General features: G+C 37.9%; 1 protein-coding gene across 8 annotated transcripts in view; it reads left to right on the top strand.

The window, feature by feature from the left end:
- The window catches only part of ZNF438 (zinc finger protein 438), a 50,821-nt gene that overhangs the window by 18,250 nt on the left and 11,243 nt on the right, over positions 1-21,328 (top strand). For 6 of the 8 annotated variants that reach the window (XM_040074951.1, XM_040074924.1, XM_040074941.1 and 3 more), the window contains exon 4: positions 12,829-12,885. The exons of the other annotated variants lie outside the window; for them this stretch is intronic. In XM_040074951.1, coding sequence (XP_039930885.1) covers positions 12,858-12,885 — 28 coding nt within the window. In that variant the 5' untranslated portion in view covers positions 12,829-12,857. The remainder of the gene's footprint in view (positions 1-12,828; positions 12,886-21,328) is intronic. 8 annotated transcript variants of the gene reach the window in all.

Raw genomic sequence — 21,328 nt, 5'->3', positions numbered from 1 at the left:
GTTTTTTTCCAGGCTTGTATATTTTACTGTTTAGTGCAAGTTTTTGAGATAAAGCAAAATGATAGATTAAAAAAACCAAATCACAGCAGTGTAAAGAAAATTATAGCCGACTGAAATAATTTGTATGTTAAAACATGTTTAATGAGCGTTCACTAGAGAATCTCTCTAAAAAGTGAAATGTCACAGCAGAACCGTACAGACTTTTCTGTAGTCTTGTATATTAAAGGTTCTGTTTCCTGCTTGAACAGTTCTCACCATTCAGAAGACAAGGTGAGTGGTACTGTGCTAGTGTTTTTTAATCTGAAAAGGATACATTGGAGGCTTTTTATCAATGTAAGTCAGATCCTAGAAAGATGAGTAGTTTCTTAAAAGTAATTTTGTATTCAGTAAAGAAAAATTATGAGAATTCAGCCTGTTGCAGGCATTGGGAGCTTGTGCTGATAAATCGCTTGGCCACTAATCAATTTCCGAAGCTTCAAAAAGACTTTTTTATATCTATCTGGCAGTTTTCAAACAAATAAAAGCCACTCTGTTGTCTTCTGTACAGATTCTTCTTTCTGAGGCGTGTAGAGTAAATAGAGCAGGTATGTTAGAACTGTGATTTTGCAGGTTGGGAGCCAAAACCAAGTTCTGCATGCACATATCTCTTATCTTTAGAAGAAGAGCAGACTTTAAAAACAAGGAGCACTTGAGCATAAAAATGTGACTTGCTTGACACCTACTTGTTCATTTAGTTACTCCCAGAACAATTTTTCTCTTAGAAAACATGATGTGTTTGGTTGAAGCAAGGTAAGGAAGGGAGTGAAGGAATACAGTTTTAAAGAATGGGGAGCTGATGATGGCAAGCACTGTACGGCTTGGAGACAGGAGATTAAGGAGGTAAAGTTATTAATAAAAATCTGTGGGCAGTAGAGTACAATGGAGTTCTTTAAATATAGAGGATGTTCTTGAAGGGTACGAAAGCTTAGTAATGATGGAAGTCTAATACTGGGCAAGGATGATAAATTTCTGCTGTGCAGAGAAAGGCATAAATATTCAATAAATATTTTGTTCTGTATTCAGAAAGAGGCTGGATGATGCTTTTACATCTCACCACCTCCATCATTAGTGATGGGAAGAATGTATTATCACTGTACTAGCGACTAATAATGTTAAATGTTTTTAAATCTGCTGCACTGACACCTACAGATACTAAAAAAGAAAAAAAGCTTAGAAGCTGCATGAATTATTCATTTTGAGTTTTAACAAATCATGGAACAGTGGAGAAATTTTAGAAGGCTGGAGGTGAAGGGGAACTAATGTGCCCAAATTTAGAAAGTATAATAAGTGCACCTTGAAAAGGCCGATAGTAGTATGCTGTCAGTGGAGATTTAAAGGAGAATTGCATAATTAATGTTGATGAGAACGGGCAAGTCAGACCTACATTGTACTGCTGCATGGGGTTACTCCTTTCTGTAAACTGATATTAGGCTGACTGACCTGTAATTCCCTGGATTCTCTCTCTCTTGCCTTTATTGAAGATGGCTATGTGCCATTTTCCAGTCCTCAGCAATCTCCTTTGATACCATGACTTTTAAAAGATGATAGAGTGCATCCTTGTGGTGGACGGCTCTCTCAGCACTACTGAATCCAACCTCCTGATCCCGTGGATTTGAACTGCGTCTTTATCTACTGTTGGTAACGTTGTATCGGTGCCTCAGCCTTTTCCATGGTTTTGTTCACCTCCTCTGCTAAGCATTAGGCCCAGTTTTTCCGTGGCCTTTCTTTTGGGACCTTTGCCTTTCTTAACTCTGTATGTGCATGCTTGAGCAGTGTCTTGAATAATTAGAACTCTGCTGTAATCCACAGACACTGAGCATGGCTAGCAAAGTTTGGATTTGGACATAAAGTAGGAATTAGTGCTGCTTTTCAAAAAATAGATGTTTGGTTATTTAATTGCCCTAAACGAGCAGAACTTCAGTGTTAGAATTTGAAGGCTTGACATGACTCAAGCAGTGTAGGTATCCCACAGCATGGTTTTTATGGTAAATTAATGAAAAGGTACTGTGTGTCAAACCAAAAAAACCTAGTTGCTTTAAAAGCTTGGTCATGCTTAATTTTTTGCCTCTTGAAGCACTAATTCAGTTTGGTCTTGCTTAGTTTGAGATTTAACTGAATGCATTTGGAATACAAATAGCTGTAGGAACAGAAGACAAAGCTGGAGGCCATAGAGAAAGAAGAATGTTCCCAGGGTTAGCATAGACTGCACACCACAGCTGGTTGCTGGACAGCATCCAGGAATAATTTTGACATGTTTATTTCACATTTTTTCTCCATGAACATGTTTTAAGGACACTTCATTAAAAATGTCCAATAGTCTTTGAAGCTCTGTGCCTTTAACGTTTTTCAAACAACAAGCAGGGTGGTGGATACAAAAATGACAATTATTTTGGCAAGGACTATATGCACAATGAGAACAACACAAGCTAAGTGAGTGAAGCCAGTAAACTAGGACAGGTTGGATTTTGATTTACTCTTTTTTGTATTTTTATCTGTGTGGAAGTTTTTTTTAGTAAGTATGGTTCATCAATAGCATAGTGCTGATAGACAGTAATAGACTGCAAGGAGAAGATTCATTTAAATAAATCAGAATATGTTGTCATGTATATTTTCTAGGAAAGGTGTACCAGTTTGAACAACAGCTGATATTTTATGTACTTCTTGATGCTAGTCAATAAAGCATGTCACCAAAACTTGCTACGCCTGTGGAATATTTGTGTCTATTTAAATTCTACTATTTGTATTAAAAAAATGTATTTATACCAGATTGACTAGAAAATACGCTCTGTTATGTTCTGATTATTCTTAAAATAAATGACAAATTAGTCACTTCATCCCGGCAGTTGCTTTTTCAGTTGGGTCAGAGCTCTGGGAGATCCCAACCAGGGAACTGGGACATTCCATGCAGGAGAATCCATCAAAGTGCTGACAGTCCTTTCCCAGAAAATGAGAGGGATGTGACCGAGTGGAGAATGCAGGGGAACAGCTGAACTTCTCTGCTGGGGTCTGTATGAATTAGTCTGGGCACAGCAGCAACAGGGAGGGCAGATGCTGCCTCTGCTGCCTGTGCTCAGCTCTCAGCTGGGCTGTCCCTTCCCTGGCTGCAGCTCTCACGAGGGTTCCAGAGCCGTAGTTCACATCTTCAGCTGTGGATGTTGAACTGCCCTGAATTATTCAAGATAATTTTGAGTGCATTGGTTGTATGTTGGGAATTCTTTTTATCTACAAGTATAAAATTTACACAATATTCTTTGACACTTAAGGCACCTACTGTGGCGGAACTTATATAAAATATGACCTTTTAATTTTTGCGCTAAATTTGGAACTCTGGGTTTTATGAGGGTGCTTCAGTGAGACTATGTTCTAATTTGTCAATTTACTGTTTGAGGATTCTTCCAATAAAGAACAGTTTAGTATATGCTTGAGAGGCAGTAAAGGTGGATGGAAGTTGCATAAGATGGAAGTTGCTTATGCTAGTCATTAGATTTTTACAGGATTTTTAGGTGTGACCCGTTAAAAACATATTCCTTTCTGGTGAGTGGGATCACGTTTGGGAAACATAAGATACAACTCATAGCTGATCAATGTTCTTAATGTTGAGTATTGTTAAAAAAATTCTAACTATTGTATTTGCATCTCCAGTTTTAAAAGCATATTTGTTCTGGGAGTGTACTGGACACTCATCTATCCAGAAAACCCCCATCCTTAGCCCTGAAACAGTCTGGGCTAGCAGTGCTAGGGGCCGAGTTTAGGGACAGAGTCAGTGTAGCACCAAGACAGTGGAAGCGGTTCTTAGTACGACATCTGGTTTGTTACCTGGAATATTTTTTACTACAGGGCTATCTGCAAGGACCAGCTGTGCCTCACAAGAGGTACACATGCTCAGATGAATTCTACTTCTGTAGAACTTAGAAGTTATTTTTGAGTTCAGCTGAAGAAAACAGGCTTTTTCCTTCAACACAAGTTACTAACTTTTTCAGTGTATAATTCAAATTAAGAACTTTTTTGTTTGAGAGGAATTAGGCCTTAGAATTTAGTTTGCTTTAATGGTCTTAGTCATGTGGCAGTGTTAGTTTTTTTGGCCCTAATACAATTTTCCTGTTCTTTGTTTCTTTAACTTCTGTCTTAGGAGTTTGAATGTGTGTTAGAGGTGAGCTCTTTTGAGAGTGAATTTAAACAGAAAGTCCTCAATTGGTAGGCAGTTTGAATTTTAATGTCTTGGAAGTACATCCCATCTTGGCCTAAGTAATTTATTGCTTGATTGGGCACAGTCATAGTAAATGGCTGTTATTTTTAATTTTTATTTGTTAGGTCTTGAATGCTTGCTTTGCTTGGGTCTGTGAATACAATGCATTGAACTTAAAAAACCATACACCGCAATTTATAAAGTACAGGGGATATTGCTGCACAAACTATAAGTGCCAGGGTGGCTTTCTTGATGTTTTAAGAAACTTGTAATGGAAATTCTTAGAGAAACATTTGTAGATGATGCTCTTATTTGGTACCATGGCAAAATTGAGTGCTGTGTTCAATTTTGCAGGTGTAAAATCAGAAATAATTCCACTGTTTTAGTCAGAATATCAAAAGCAATTCACCTTGCAAAGCATGGAGTGTTGTTTTTTTTTGTTTTTTTTGCTTTTGTCTGCTGTTGGTTTTTTCTTCTAAGTAGAACGTTAACAACATACCCGGACTATATGAAAATAATGAAACCCTGTACAAAATCCTTCCTGAATGACACAGGAAGTTTTATCAGAGGGATGCATATTAGTGTTGAGGTAACCCAAAATACTTCAGTCAAAATAGAAGTGATTGACTATTTCTTGTTTCCTCTCTACAAAACTTAAAGGCCATCTGTGATTCTGTGAAGAATTCAGCAACACATTTCAAACTTAAGTCAGTCAAATTGTGCAGGTGAATGTGGCTCTTAATCCTCTAATTATTAATGGAATTTTTAAGGCTGTGTTATCTGACACATTCAGATAATTTTTTTATATGTGTGGTTATGTTTTGAGGTATCAAGTAGCTCCAAAATATGTTAGGACTACCAAATTAAACAAATTGCTCTCCTTTCAGCGTTGCAGATCTGACTTGTTCTTTCTGTAGTCTAAAATTAACAGAATCCTAAAGCTTTCACTGGAAGTTGGAACACTACTAGTAATAACTTATTCTTCAAATGTTAAAGTTATGGAAGATAAAAAAAACCCAAGTAGAATACAACTAATGGATTTCCTTTAATCCTCTTTAATTATTTTGGTTGGTACCTTTGTATGTTAACCTTGTTCTGCTCTTTGAAATAACGTGGTCTTCTGTAGAGTAGACAGGTTATTCATTAGGTAAATAAAAAGTATATATGGCATTTTATTACAAAATATCTTTATTCTCTGCTAATCACTGAAGTTCTCTTTAATCCATCAGTATAACTGATGGATTAAATATGAAGTATGGGAGATTTAGGTAATTCTGAAGTGAGGTAAGAGCATTGCCATAGGAATCAGTGAAACAATTTGTCTTAGGTATGTAGACCAAAGTTTGCTGTCATTTTCAGGCTTCCCTTTGCTGTCAGTTAGTGAATGCGATTTGATTTCTGAAAGGCAGTTGTTGATGTTTTCAAGACTCACCCAGACAAAGCTGTAAGGCCAGTGTTGACCCTGTTATAAGCAGAGGAGTTGGACGGGATGACCTTGTGCAGTTTCTGCCAACCTGAATGATTTTGTGAGTAGCTGTGTACACAATCATTGATGTTTGTCTAGCTCTGTGAAGTTTTAGTGTAATTCCACTGAAATTGCTGTTTAGTATTTGTGATGTTATCTGAAAAGAAAGCTGATGTGCAGCAGCAGATACACAGTGAGAGATAAAATATGTAGTCTGGTCTCATCAGATCAAAACAGTAATTAATTATGAACAGAAGTTAAAAAGTCTCACAATTTAATCAGGTATTGCAAGCTTAAAACCATAGTGGTGTGTTGCAATTCTACTATGAATGATGTAACATATTGCTAAGAGAGGTGTAAGATACATAGATTGTGTCTTATGAAACTGCCTTGTTGAGAATCCCAACAAAGCTTCTAAGCAGTTTGGACCCAAGCAATAAATGAATGCTTAATTAAGAACCAGGATAGCATGGTGGTATGGAGGAACATGACAAGAAGCTGTGCTGCTTGAATTTTAAAGTGAATTCTAGATTAGTCATTACCCACTAAGAATGGTACATGTTTCTGTTTGTTGTTGTGTTTTAAATACTAAGTTAATTTGAATTTAAATTGTAAGAACTATGGACAGCATAGACTTAATGTAGTATGTCATAAAAATGAAAATTGTATTTTCCAGAGCTATTGTTTCTATCTGTCCTAAGAATCAAGAACGAAATCTATCCATTTGTATTGATTCATAATTTCACAGTTACTTTCACACCAGTAATAACCAAGACTGTATTTTAGATCACAAGCTTTGACCTTTTAATACTAAGTAATGGCAAAGATGTCTGACCCAGACATGGAACTTACACAGGTCTCCAGTTTGTGGCATTCAGAGCACTCCTGCCAAGAAGGGATTTAGTGACAAAAACATAAAATGACAACCTCTCTTTTTAAATTGGAAATTTGGAAAAAGAGATGTTATTTTTTGACATTCAATGAATTGTCTAATATTAGGCCTAATAGTGACCATGCTCTATTGAATTTTGTTTTGTAATGGGGTTGTTTTCTTAAATGGAAAATAGTTGGGGTTATTTATAGTCATAAAAACTGTTCAAGTCCACTTTATTTTAGTAGATGTACATTTCATAAAATGAAGAATCAATATTGCACCTTCTTTAGCCTTCTCCCGGTGTTTTTTTGAGAAACTTCACTTTTATACATTTTTTTGCAGGTCCTTGAATTTGCTTTCTGGGAGATAGTTATCGTTGTAAAATAATAATTAGTGAGACTGTATGCTAGTTTGTCCACAACAGTAGAAAATTTGTGGAACAGCCTCATCTCTTGCAGTGTGTGTGCTAGCCTTTATTCATACATGTGAAAAACCTTCAAGCTGATTTCAAAAGACTTATCTCCTCATGAGAAGCAATCATTTTTCATTTGCCTGCTATTTTAAGTCGAACGTTGATATTGCCCTATGTTGTTTCAAAAATAAGCTTTTATTCTCAGCAACATGTTACTGAAAGTGGCATAGAACCTGTCGTGTAGGCACAGTTCCACTCTGACAGATGGGCAGGGTGTAGGCTTGCCAGCCAACCATTCCCCACATCACCCAGCAGAGTATGAAGGGAAGCATTTTTGTCCAGGATTGCCACTGTGGCATTCAGTGCATGTAAGGCTTGAAGTTCAGGAAATGCGCTAGGACTGCTCCATCTCACAGGATGACCAAAAGTTTAAAAATAGCTTGGGTTTTAGGTTCTGCTGGGTTTGTACTGTTCTGTTTCTTTTTGTGGTTCTGCTGAAGTCATCTGATGGGCTCAGCCAAAAGAATTCTGCCGTGGACACACATTTCTCCGTGATGAATTATCTAAGTATGGAAACATAAGCAGTGAGCAATATCACACACTGTTGTTTGTGACTACATGCATAGCTCTTTGGATATAGAATAGGAAGACTAGGGTCTGATACAGGATTAACTCCTGATGTAAAAATATGTAAAGTAGAAAACATGGAGTAAATCAGATATTTGAGGCTGAAGATGCGAGTAGTGAAATGCAGAATATTTTTGCAGGTTTTCAGAAATGCAAATCAGGTGTTGCTTGGTTATTGGGGTTTAGGATTTCGGAGGGGTTTTTATTTTTTAAATGAATTGGCTTAATGCCTTGTGCTTGATTTTATAAAGTAGCCAAGCGCTGCAGGGTTTTGGCAAATACATTTGCTTGAACAAATGCTTTTGTGTATTACACTAGTCAGTCATCGTTCCTGTCATTTTTATCTTCCTCTCTATTTTTTTCATAGTTTCAATGTTTTATTCTTTTATTTCAGGTCTAACTTGGCCTTTATATAAGAATGGATTTTGCCAACTTTCCTGGAAGTTGTACTGATTCAATACATTCAGGCTTCTTGGGGAAGTTAATTTTAGTTGAAAAGTTTCTAAATTATGGGAAATACTGTTCGCATGGCGCTCATTTACAAGATGGCATGGTATGTGAAAGAACAGGTGTGGAAAATGAAGTGAATAAAATTTCTTTTGAAATACAAATGAGTGTTTCTTGGGCTTCTGTCAGGAGAATGTCTTTTCTAAACTGTACTAAGTATTTAATTTTTCTTTTTAGGTGGATGTTTTCCTCCTGAAATTAAATTACATAATATTTGACTAACAGTTCTTTACATGCTTAGTTTTAAATTAAAATTCATAATTAAGCTTAATAAGAAATTACAAGATTTGATTTAATGCTTTCTTCCAGTGCCTGAACTAATGTTCACTGCATTAGAAGGTGCAGTTGTCATTGAAAAGCTTTGTTCTTTTAACAAAAAGTACCAAAAATAAATTTGGTTAGGGTCATAGTGGTCTAGTTTAATACTGTTATGATAATAAGTCCTATAATTACTTTCAGGTAGTTCTTCTTTCCCAGAGGACAAGGTTTTTAGTTTTGATGTCTGCTTAAAGCACGAGGATGACAGTAAAATTAATGTCATAACCTTTACAGCCTATTTATCGCTTTCTCTGTAATATCCTAAAGGATTTTGTGTAACATCTAAAATAAATGTCTTAGTATGGACAAGCATCGAATTAGGTTAATTGGGTTCAACTGATATTCATATTCAGTGCGTCTATCAGGACACCTGTTTCATATAAAAGACCTGTGGGTATCTTCCTGTGAAAATTGCATTTAAATTATTATGTGTATATGCTCTGCTTCCTTCAGTTGTTAAAGACTGAGTTTACAGTATGTGATTTTTTTTCCAGTTTGCTTGCTATTTTTGCCTCATAAGGAATAATGAAATTTATCCATTCATTCTGTGGTAACATAAGGAATAGTACAGGTATGATAGTGCTTATTTTATAGCATTAAGAGAAATGTTACTTTCTAATTCTGTCCAGCTTCTACTGCACTTCAGCTGCAATTCTTGTAATAGATTTCTTTTCATCTCTGACTAGTCATCAGCAGATTTCTAGAGAACTAATTTGAGTTCTGGAGTACTGTGACTTGAATGATTTTATTTAGTGTTTTATGGTAGAGTTATAAACTGAGCAAAACAAATTTTAAGATTATATAGAATTTTAAAAATTTTATAATTTTTATAAGCTCTCAGGTGGAGAAGAATTTATGATATTGTCAGATCAAAATAATCCATATCGTCTCCTGTATTTGGAAAGTGCCAGTATTGGACTCAAATATAACCAGGGAAGAGTGAAAGAACATTTGACTCTCCAGCATTCAATAAAAACATCAGGACACACTGAATTATTAGTTGGTGATCAGCCTAAATTTTTTTCTGGGTGCAAGAGTGTAAAAAATGTACAAAATTTCCTTGGTAATTTTAGTTCTAAGCTTAGGGTTGGTGTTTTTTGTTTTGTTTTGTTTTTGTTTGTTTGTTGGTTTTTTTGGTATCAGCATGTTTTTTTATGGGAGGTAGTCAAACAAAGCCAGATTTATAGGGGAATGGGGAAACTTCCACCCCCAAACCTGCACAGGGCAGGCATAAGTAGTTTTGTGGATGTTACAACCTTCAAATTCTAAAAGTTTGACTAAACGCACAATACAGAACTTTTTGATAAGGCTGTATTTTATGTTTAGGACATGCATCAAATGTGTGCAGATAATAAATATCTGTTAAACATATTACAGCCTAGCAGAATAGTGTCAGAAACTGTCAAAGGATCTAAAAGGCATGATCACAGTTGATGTATTTGAAAACAGTGTAAAGCACAGGACAAGTGCAAAATGTTTATGGTTTGCTTTGTAAACTGTGTATGCACAGTCAAAGAAAACATACTTTAACACAGCCATATGTATAAGGATGAACAGAAAAAATTGAAGGGATGATAATTTATCCTGATTTCAGAATCTTGAGCTCTTCAGTCTTTCCAAAAAGGGAGGTTACTTGATTAATATCTTCAAATATAAAGTGTGGTGAAAGGTTCTTCCACATAACAACAATAAAAATACTATCCATGAATTAAAGAAATTATCAATGTTAATTGGAGAAATTATACTCTTTTAAAATTGTTGTGATTATTATTAAGAGCAGGTGATCAATTTCTTTGTCAAATAAGCACTGGATTTCCTAGGTTAATACCATTACCTTGCTGCAGTTAGAGTTGAATTCAAATCAGAGATGCCTCTACAAAATATTAGGATTTATATGATCAAATTTTGTGTTGTAGTGTTAGGGTTTGTGAATATGTCTGGGAAGAACATTGGAAGAATGTCTGAAGCTTCTATTTCCACATGGTGTTCTAAGATTTGTTGATCTGTGTCCTGAAGTCTGGTTTGTTATAATTCTAAAAGCAGATAGTAACTATAGATGGGGCACCCTCTTAACATGATTTAATGCTCCCATACATAGGGAAAGACCATGGAAACTTAAAATAAATGTGACTTTGAAATAATAATTTTGAGAAGCTTTATTTGAACATGATTTCTCAAATAGTTTTTAGAAGAATATGTGTTGCTTTAAATGTTTCGGTATGGTTTGGAGTGCTGTAATACTAAGGGGGAAGAAAAACTTGGCTGATTCACTGAAATGTTGTTATTGATCAATATGGCCTTAGAGAAGAATGCCTTACAATGTGGGTGACAGATAAGTTGGAAACCCACACTGGTTTGTAGAAGTGTCTCGCTGTTCCGACATTACATCACTGTGGCCTGTTGCACTGTTGGGTGTGCAGAGGGAGGTGTCTGTATGTTCCCACGACATCAAACTGCATTTAGATGGGCCAATGTGTGTTTGAGTGCTGGGTCTGACAGCTCAGGGGTTGGCTGCTTAAGTACCACGGACAGAGGCTCCTTGAGGATCTGCTGATTGGCATCAGCAAACTGCTGCCAGGAGGTGCTGGTTGATGTACCAGAGCTGCTTGTTAGGTGTGGCTCAGAACAGAAAATACAGGTACCAAAGAGCTTCAGCTGTTTGCTGTGTGAGAGGTTTCCTCGCAGCAGCCATGCTCAATGTTCTGTGCTTTGATGTTGAACTTCCTGAAAATGGAATTGGTTTTCTCTTTTTTACTTTACTGCTACCTACAGAACCATCTTTTTCCTAGAACCTCACCATTGCTTTTTGAGAGTCGATTGCATGATAGTAAAGAAATATATTCAAGGCTTATTTTGTTGGGTATTTGTATCAGTATTTGTCCAGTGTATTTCTGTATTTAACCAAAACTAATATTTGGTATTCCATGTACTCAGAAAATAGGTGTTGAGTGAATGTGTGGTGTGTTCTTTATGTAAGATTCTCCTGGCTGTTAAATTGGTTAGGAAAGTCAGCAATCTCCACATCTGTGCAGCTGGCTTTGTTTGTGGGAAGGTTGTAGATGGGCACTGTTATGAAAGCCTAGATCTGAGTAAACCCCCAAGAAGTTGTAGTTCCATCTGTGTCAGTCAGTGGACTTATCTGTTATCCAAAGCCTCCAGCAGCATCAGGAGAACAAAAGCTTTATAACCTTTGTGATGTCTAACACGTTAGTAGTGTTCAGTTGAACCAAACTTATATGCAGCCATTCCAAAAGCTAGGCTATTTTATGAAACATAAATCTAAGTGGTTAACAACAGGTTTATATTGTCATTACATTATTCTTTGTATCTCTTACCTGACTGTTGAATCCCACTTCACCAGAACTTGAACAGCACACTCAATTGCACCGGAAAGAAGTAGACAACTCTTAATTTACTGGGTGGCCATTTAATGTAAAGCTGTTTTATCAAATGTAGTGTGTCACTTCTTGTAAATACCAGCAGCATATTCAGGACAGATGGCAGTGTAATGTTTGGTTCACAAGAGTGAGGTAGTATCTTCACTATAGCATCCATGGAAGATTTTGCTGATCAGAAAGTTATGTGGGATCTATGCAGTCACATGGGATCACAATGGTTTGGGTTGGAAGGGACCTTAAAGGCCACCTAGTTCTGACAGCCCTGCCTGGGCAGGGAGCCTTCCACTAGATCAGGTTGCTCAAAGCTGCATCCAGCTTGGCCTTGATGAGGCATTCACAGCTTCTCTAGGAAAACTGTTCCAGTGCTTCATCACCCTTACAGTAAAGAATATTTTCCTAGTATCTAATCTAAACCTGTCCTCTTTCAGTTTAATGACAATTCCCCTTGTCCTATCTGTAGATGCACTTGTAAAAAGGCTGCTCCAGCTTTCCTGTTGGCTGCCTTTAGGTACTGGAGGGTGCTATAAGGTCTCTTTGGAGCCTTTCTGTTCTTCAGGCTAATCAGCCTCAGCTCTGTCTTCATAAAAAGGTGTTTCAGACCTGTTATCAACGTAGGGGCTCTCCTCTGGATCCTCCCCAGCAGGTCCACATGTTTGAAGGGAAATGATTGCTTAACCCATACTGTCTGTGATTCTTCAGAATCAATGTGACAGTGCATTGTCACATTGGGATTCATGACTGTCCTCTTTCCTGGCTTGAAGAGGGTTGTTTAATTACAAGAAGCCTAAGTTAGTAGTAAACAGTGTTGAAATACGGAGAGCACATATAGGCGTCCAAAGAAACTCTTGGTTTAAATCTCTGGTGGTGTTTTCTTGAGACCTGTGGAAGTATTGGGGTCCATTCTGAAATACAAGTCTGGAAACTATTGCCTTTGTCCTGTTCATTTTTTGTTAGTTTGTAAGAAACTATCAGAGCTTCTAAGTTATCTGTATTTCTTTCTAGGACCATTGTCGTAACTGTTAAAGAGCATAATGCAGAATCCGTTAACAGTTTCTGCAGGTATAGTATGTTTTCTATATTTTATTTAGAAATTAGATGCTTGTGAATCAAAATGTGGAAGAAATCTCATCATTATTAATCACTGTATTACTTGTGTCTAGTATTCTGCTGTGGTATGATTTGAAAAAAAAAAATCCATTACTGCAGCATTCACTGCAGTATTGCATCACTTAAAACAATTACAATAGCTAAAATTGTTTTCTTCCTTAGGGCGCTACTAATTACTATTAACACCTGTAGTTGAAACTTGAAGTGCATAAATCTGCTTCTTCTTTGATTCAGCTGAATTAAGTATTGAAGTTTCATTAATTTTTTAAAAAATCCTCATATGTTTGAAAATCCCTGCTATATTTGATCCCCATATTAAATGGGGTCAAATCTATCTGCAAATTATGCTGCACAATTAGCAGAAACAGGAAAATAAACATTAACTTAGATTTTTTTAAAATGTCTTTTCTTCAGCATTCCCATCCTTACTAATTTTTTTTTGTGTTTAATTCTTTCTTCTATGTGGTGTCTTCAAAAGTTGTCTTTCATTTGATTTAGTTTTCACTAGGGTTGATGTCTTGATTTTTCCCTCCATTATTAGTAATGGTATTTGTGTATTCTCAGATCTCTAAATGTGTAGCTGTAACTTCAGTTTCTTTTCCATTTTGATCTGTGTCTTAATGCTAATGTTTAAATATGATTTTTAACATGAATGTCATTTTTAATGATACTTAAATGTGAGTGAACATTTGGTGAATATGGCATCAGCTCTAATGGACCTTTCAGAACTATTGCTGGATGTCAGTTAAGTTTCCATTGTTAGTACTTATGTTAATTAAGATGAGCACTATCTATTACTTACTTTGAAGCCTTGAGCTTTTACTGTCATGTAAGTTTATACTTTACCTGTTTTGTGAAGACTGACTATTTTGAAGATGCTGTAAAAATTCTGAGGAAGCTGTTCCAGAAGCATGTCATTCTAATTGAACTTTGATGAGTTCTCTTGGGACTATTCTTTCAAGGAAGACAGTACTTACTGTTGGGTAAAGTTGTCCACTCTAGAGTGTGCTCTACATCCCCATGCTTATGGCAGAAGTACTCAGCTGTAATACTTAAAGCATTTATTTAGTTTTTCCTTTAAGTAACAGGAATTTGACCCTGGTTATAGTCTTACGTTAAAGCCCATTTCAGAGTAGCAGTGGGAAAACAAGAGTGTGAAGCTGTTCGCAAACTTCAAATTGATTAAGCATTTGACTTGAGATTTTTTGAAGGCTTTTTCTTTTTTCCTCTAAATCAAAATCCATTCCAGTCAATATCCTGTTACCAACTTGTACTCAGAGGGAATGGTAAACTTGGAAGTGAGCTTCCATGTTAGAAGTCACAGAATAACAGAATAAGCTGAGTTGGAAGGGACCTACAAGAATCACAGAGTGCAACTCCTGGCCCTGCACAGCACCATGCCCAAGAGTCACATCATGAGCATAAGAGCATTGCCCTAATGCTTCTTGAATTCCATCAGGCTTGGTGCTGTGACCACTTCCCTGGGGAGCCTGTCCCAGTGACCAACCGTCCTTTGGCTGAAAAACCTTTTCCTGATACCCAACCTAAACCTCCCCTGACACAACTTCAAGCCATTCCTTCATGTCCTGTCACTGCTCACCAGAGAAGAGAGCAGCGCCTGCTCCCTCCTCTTCCCCTCACCAGGCTGCAGTGAGGTCTCCCTCAGTCTCCTCCTCCACAGGCTGAACAGACCAGGTGATCTCAGCTGCTCCTCACACAGCTTCCTCTCAGGGCCCTTCACCATCCTGGTGGCTTTCCTTTTTATGCTTTCTAACAGTCTTGTACCTTTCTTATATTGTGGCTCCCAGAACTGCCCCAGCACTCGAGGTGAGGCTGCTCCAGCCCAGAGCAGAGCAGGACAATCCCCTCCCTTGCCCGGCTGTGCCTGATGTCCCCCAGGACAGGGCTGTCCCTGCTGGCTGCCAGGGCACTGCTGGCTCACGTTCAGCTTGCCATGGACAGGAGCCCCAGGTTCCTTTCTGAGCACAGCTCTCCAGCCTCTCATTGCCCAGTCTCTACATCCAGGGTTGTCCCATCCCAGGAACAGAATCCAGCACTTTGCCTTGTTGAACTTCATGTGGCCAGTGATTGCCCAGACCTCTGATTTGTGGAGATCTCTCTGCAGGGCCTCTCTAGATCATGACCAGGAGCTTTATCAGTGTGAAATAACGATATTCTACAACTACACTAGTCTCCGTATATGATCCTTTTTTGTCTTTATATCAAGTACCGCTTGCTTCTTAAATGTAGCACTTTGAAACTTTGGAGGGTATTACTAATTTGTGATGACTTATGTACAACACTAATGTTGGTACATTTCTTACAAATAAAACTTTGGAAAATAGATTAAGTTGGAAATGGAACCTACCCATCAGTTACATTCAGTGTGGCATATTTGTCAGTTTTTCTGTACTTTGAGTGTGCTCATTATTTTTCAGTTAAGTATGGAAGTAATAATTAGTGCAAGTTCTGTGAGTGAGAGCTAAACCCTTCACTGCTGCCATTTGTCATGTAATAGCAGGTGTTCTGTAATTTAATCCGTACTCCTTCAAGACATCTGTATTTTTCTCAGTTTTAAAATATTTTATAAGAAGGGTGACTATCTTTTATGTAGCAAGCAATTGTAACACCATGTTCAACTAGATGCACTTTTCTGAACAAAAAGTATCTAACTTGTCAAATTTTATTTTTTCCTCGGGATTATGAAATTATCATTTCATTCATATGACAACATATGACATGGCAACAATCACTGAAACATCATATTCTACTATTCACAATCATGTTAAATATTTATTGTTGAGCAAGTGTTGGTATTTTGGTAATGCTCCATAATGGCATACGATACCTCTGTGAACTGAAATACCATTGGCGTTGTCAGATTCACAAAATGTTTTTGTTAAATGACTAACATGAAAGAATTGTGTTATCTTAGACAAATATTTTGCAAAATAGAAGGCTGTCTTGGTTTATTTATCTAATAGATTTTGTCTTTTTTAAAATATACATTGGAAAAGGGTATCACATACTAAAGCAATAGTTTTGTTCTTTGAATATGTTTATTTTAATTTTTTTTTAGAATCATAGGTCAAGTGTGGTTCTATACATTTTGTATCCATGTTAGTATGGTTTTTTGGAGCTGGGAGATCTCAAACTTCCATTAGCCTTGTAAATGTGTTTCTTAGCATCAGCTCTCACTTTGCTGGAACCCCTGCTGCCTTTATATCATTAACATAAATGCAGGTGCAAATAGCATTTATGTACTTTGATAGAAAGCAGTTGGAGACATTTCACTGTGGGACACGGCCCTTTCAGATTGTGTACATCTGTTCAAATAATGTATCCAAGCCAGTGACATGAATGCAAGGATAAAAACATCTGCCCTTGAGACCATTTGCCATACAGCAGATGCTTACATCTTTATTTATGCAGATGGTTCGTGTGATGAGCTGAGCAATGATGAAAGCGAGAAAGTTTGACGAAGCTTTCAGGGTATTCTTGGGATGGGAAAATACGTTGGTAACAGTGCTTTGTTCTCATATGTCTACTGAAAGAAGAACAACTAGTGTAAATACTGGTGGTTCCCTTAACATGGCTGTGCCATTTCGGGCACTGACTAGATTAACACGAGATCAGCAAAGGTGGTGGTTTTTGTTTTTTTTTCCTTAAATCTCAGGCACAATAATTGTACTGCAGTTATAGAAGATGCTAAATAGTTTAATAGAAGTAATTACTTTCAAACGGGAAGTCTTACCTGCTTTGCTTTAAGATGCTCTCTTGCTATACAAAACATTCAATTGCCTGAAAAATTTGCAGAGGTGGAATGTTTTGAAGTACTGAGCTAACTCATCACAAAGTTGTTCGGAGGTTGGGTGCGGTGCTGTTCCCGATTCTGAGACTTGGGGGATTTTCAGGACGAGCCGCGTTCAGCTTTACAGAATGATGAGGCTAGGGCTAGGGCGGCCCGCGTGTTTGAAAGGACGGCGTGAGCCGCGGCTCTGAGCCGGGCCGGCACCTGCGGCGCGGGGGCTGCGGGCGGGGCCGGGCCGGGCACCGACCGCCTCTGCTGGCTCCGCTCCGGGCGCTGTGTCCGCAGCGCCGGCACCGGCACGGGCAGGGCCAGGGCAGCTCGTCAGCTCCGGGATGGGGCTGCGGCGCACGGCGGCCTAGGGGCATCATCTACGGCCTGCGTTCCCGTTTCCGTCCCCTCGTTTGCTGGCACCGCTGCCAGGTTTTGCTGATCCATTATCACCTCTCCGCAGTGTATTCCACAGTTCCTTTGCGGCACGTCCAGCGCCTCTTGAGAGCCAGCGCTGCCTTAAAACTGCATGGGGACTAGCACGGGCTAGCTAGCAATGCCGATAAGCGCTGCAAATAATTGTAATTATGCACTGGGGGAGGAAAACCAGTCAGATACCGTAATTTAAGTTGTTTTCTGCTGCATCCTGCTGCCAGTAAGGTCTATTTGTGTTCAAGTTCGGCAGCAAGTGATAATTTTATATGTTATGAAAATAATGTTTGCCTAGGACCATAGTATTTCAGAAGATGTTTTATTTTCCCTATGCTGTACAGATCTATGTCTGTCTTTGAAAAAAAATATACATACCTATTTGAAGCACTGTGGAGATCCTTTAATCTTTATTTTTGTTTTAATCTTTAGTGGAATTAACTAGAGGTAGCAATGTTGTGCATATCTCAGCCAGAGCTGGAGAGTTTTTATGAAGAAGTCGGGCTTATGAGAGAAAAGGAGGCAAAACTAGAGGGAACAAAAACCTTAGACAGGGATTCCCCATTCAAAACTCAGACCACTTAGGTAATTTTCAATTAAATTACCTATTAACAAAATTCCTCAGAAGATACTCTCCAACTGTCCTCTAAGTTTTAACAATTGTTCTGGCCATTTCTTTGGGGGGTGATAAATTTTGTGTGTTGTTTATAACAGAAGACTCAAAACAGCCAAGCCAAGACTGGCAGTCTTTTGATCCTCCGTTCATGAGAGGACATTTTTGTGGTTTGTACTACAGAAGTCACCATGCAGATGTTTTCAATGTCTCAAGTAAAATATGGTTGTTACGTTGAACCAAAGTGGCAAATCAATTGTTTTCTCTTGCCTACAGACTTCCTTTAGGAAAAAAGTTCACTGATTCTCACAAAAAAAAAAAGAAAATAAGAAAAGTACTCTTTAGCAGGAATAAAAGTTTTGCTTTTTTGTGTCCTCTTTCTGCACACTTGCAAAAAAAAAAAAAAAAAAAAAAATTGGGAGTAAAAGGCCTAATTCCCTTACTGAAGTGAGACATACTTGTTTTTTTCTGTCCAAAAGAGGGTTGAACTGTCAGTAAGATGTAGGTAGGTTCTCTTTTTTGAAAGAAGAACAAAAATCTAATCAGAAACTATTTCATGATTTTATTCATAAAATGATTCTACTTGACCTTTTTGTGCTGCGTAGTTTTTGAGGAATTTTGCCTTCATTTTTTAGCAGTCTTGGTAGTTACTGTTTCCTGTACTTAAGAGAAAATAAGTCCATTAATTATTACTTACATTAGGCATATTGAAATCTCGTTCATGTTGATTTGATCTTGATAGCCCCTTTAAAAATAATTTTACATTGACTTTCCAGTGGATGCATGACTGTTTAGGTCCATATCTTTCCTGAAGCTCACTGAAAGAAATTTTCACTGGCAGTTCTCCCAGGAATTTTAAAAAATCCGATTGCAGGTGTTTATCGCTGCTTTCTAAAGTACCTAATTTATATTTGCAATGCTGTTTGGGGGTTATGATTTACTAGTCTATGACCAATGCTTCCATCACCTCCTTCAACTATTTTCTGAACAATTAGTTCCCCCAAGTGGTTGCATTACTGCAGCCTTGCTTTGCAAATCTTCAGGGATGTTGTCCTCTATGGAACAGAATGACTGGGCAAAATCAACAAAGATAACCACAGGACTTGCTGTGATTGCAAAATAATTTCCATTCTACTCAACTGCATCCTGTCAGATCACCAAGTTTTCTAGGTTATGCCCACTTGCAGGCTGACGTGGTTGGTTGCTGAAACTAGCAGAGGCATAAAGAAGCTGAAATAGTCTTTGATGATGTATCTAACAATGTCTCTCAAAAACAAGTTCTGTGCTTAAATAGAAATTAAATTCAATTACTATTTGTGTGATTGCAAAGGCCAGGCATCATTTTGAGCCCTTAGTTCTTATATTGCCGTAGTGAGAAAAGTCTGTGTGTAATTTCTACAGCTGTAAAGGTGGAAAAGGTTATTAGTAATTACAGATGCTTTACGTCTAGCTTTCTTGATGGCAGTTTTAATTTCTTGATATGAAAATATTTTGATCTGCTTAAGACCTATTAATTTTGTTCGCCTTAATACGAAATGAGTAGCTTATAACTTGAAAGACTGTGCCTTCAAAAAAATGGAAAGCTTTTAAAGTTCTCAAACACTGTATGAAAGGTGCTAAAAAAGCATGTGGTAAAAGATCTGGTAATAAATGCATTTTAAATTCACTGCAAAAGTGTCTAAAAATCTCTTATGTATATGTATTCTGACTCTTAGGAAGGACTTTGAAGACGTTCTTCCTTTATACATAGCACAAAACCAGCTTTTTGTAATAGGAGGTTGTGTTAAGCCATGCACTGCCCACATTATATATAGGAAGCTGCTTTTGAATAGTGATTTACCTACGTGTGGCTAATACATTTCATGTAGCCACTCAAAAAAGTTGCCTCAAAGCTGTTGGCCACTTGTTATTCCCTGCAGAAATAGTATTTCATACATATTTTAAAAGTTATTTGTGGTGGGACAATACAGAAATCTATGAAATCTAAATCTATAAGAAATCAAAAATTATGTCTTAATTATTACTCTTGCTAATGCTGCTAATGTAGTGACTAAATTTCTCAATGTGTTAGATTGTGTTTAACAAGTCTGCTTTAATGTGAGTATTTTTTACATTGTGCTTTTCTCTGGGGACAGAGATACTGAAGCCAAGATGCTGGTGAGAGTGATGGGAAGTTAGAAATTTCTTCCTTGTATCTAGTCTGAATCCACTTTCTTTTAGTTTAAAACCATTATGCTTTGTCCTGTTTCTGCAAGCACTGTAAAAAAGTGCCTCCATCTTTCTTTTCAGCCCCTTTCAGGTGTTGTAAGGCCCCAGTTAGGTCTTCTTGGAGCCTTCCCCAGACTAAATAACCCCATCTCTCTCTCAGCCTTTCCTCATACATGAGGTGTTCCATCCTTTTCATCATTTTTGTCACCCTGCTCTGGACTTGCTCCAACAGGTCCATGTGTTTCCTTTGCTGAGGGCTGAGAGCTGATGCAGTGCTCCAGGTGGGTCTCACCAGAGCAGAGCGGCAGAATCCCCTCTCTCCCATGGTGCTTTGGATACAGCCCAGGATACTGTTGGGTTTTTGGGCTGCAAGTGCACGTTAACAGCTCACAGTGGGTTTTTCATCCATCAGTACCCCCAAGTTCTTCTTGGCAGAGCTGCTCAGAATCACTTTGGCCCCATCTTTGTTGATACCAGGGACTGTCCTGACACATGTGCAGGAACTCATGAGGTTCCCTTGGGGCCACTTCTTGATCTTGTCCAGGTCCCTCAGGCATCCCATCCTCCAGGTGTGTCAGCTGCACCTCTCAGCTTGGTTTTGCCTGCAAACTTGCTGAGGGTGCACTCAATCCCATTGTCTGTGTCACTGATGGAGATATGAAACAGCACTGGTCCCAGTAGGGACCCAAGGGACACCGCTTGTCACCCGTCTCCATATGGGCATTGAGCTGCTCACCATTACCAATCCATCTAATTCCTTATCCATCCAGTAATCCATCTATCAATAGAGTCTGTACCCCTCCAATTTAGAGAAAGGGTGTTGATAAGGGCTGTGTGAAAGGCCTCTCCTACGTACACTTTCAAACAACAGAGGAAAGCAATTCTGGAAGTTGAGAAGGTGGCATCACCTAATTTGGCTTTTTTCTTAAGTTGTGTTAGATCTGTGTAAACTTTGCCATATATCAATATATCGTTAATAGTGCAGAAAGGATGTTTCAGGCAAAAACAAAAGACTGAATTAGAGAGGAAACTGGAGAACTTCTTAAATGCAAACTATATAGCCATAATCTTAGATTATGACTTACCTCTGCAAAGTGACAGTTTATGCTAAAAATAATTTTAATTTATTCCCGCACTGAAGAATGCCACCAGAAATTTTAATGTTGAGCATCCTCTTTAATGGAGTCCAATTAATGTAAAAAATAGTGTACCTTTGTAATTTAAAGTGCTTTTCTGCTAAGAGGAGTCTTTTGAAGACCATTTAAGGAATCCAGAAAGCATCCCACTGCTCACAGAATTTCTTGAAATGCCCTATAATCCTAATTCCTTAAAATAGTAAATTTGCA

Source organism: Hirundo rustica, chromosome 1 (assembly GCF_015227805.2).
Source record: "Hirundo rustica isolate bHirRus1 chromosome 1, bHirRus1.pri.v3, whole genome shotgun sequence".
Taxonomy (NCBI): Eukaryota; Metazoa; Chordata; class Aves; order Passeriformes; family Hirundinidae; genus Hirundo; species Hirundo rustica.
The sequence above is the reverse complement of the archived record's forward strand: the minus strand, read 5'-3'. Positions and strand labels throughout refer to the sequence as shown.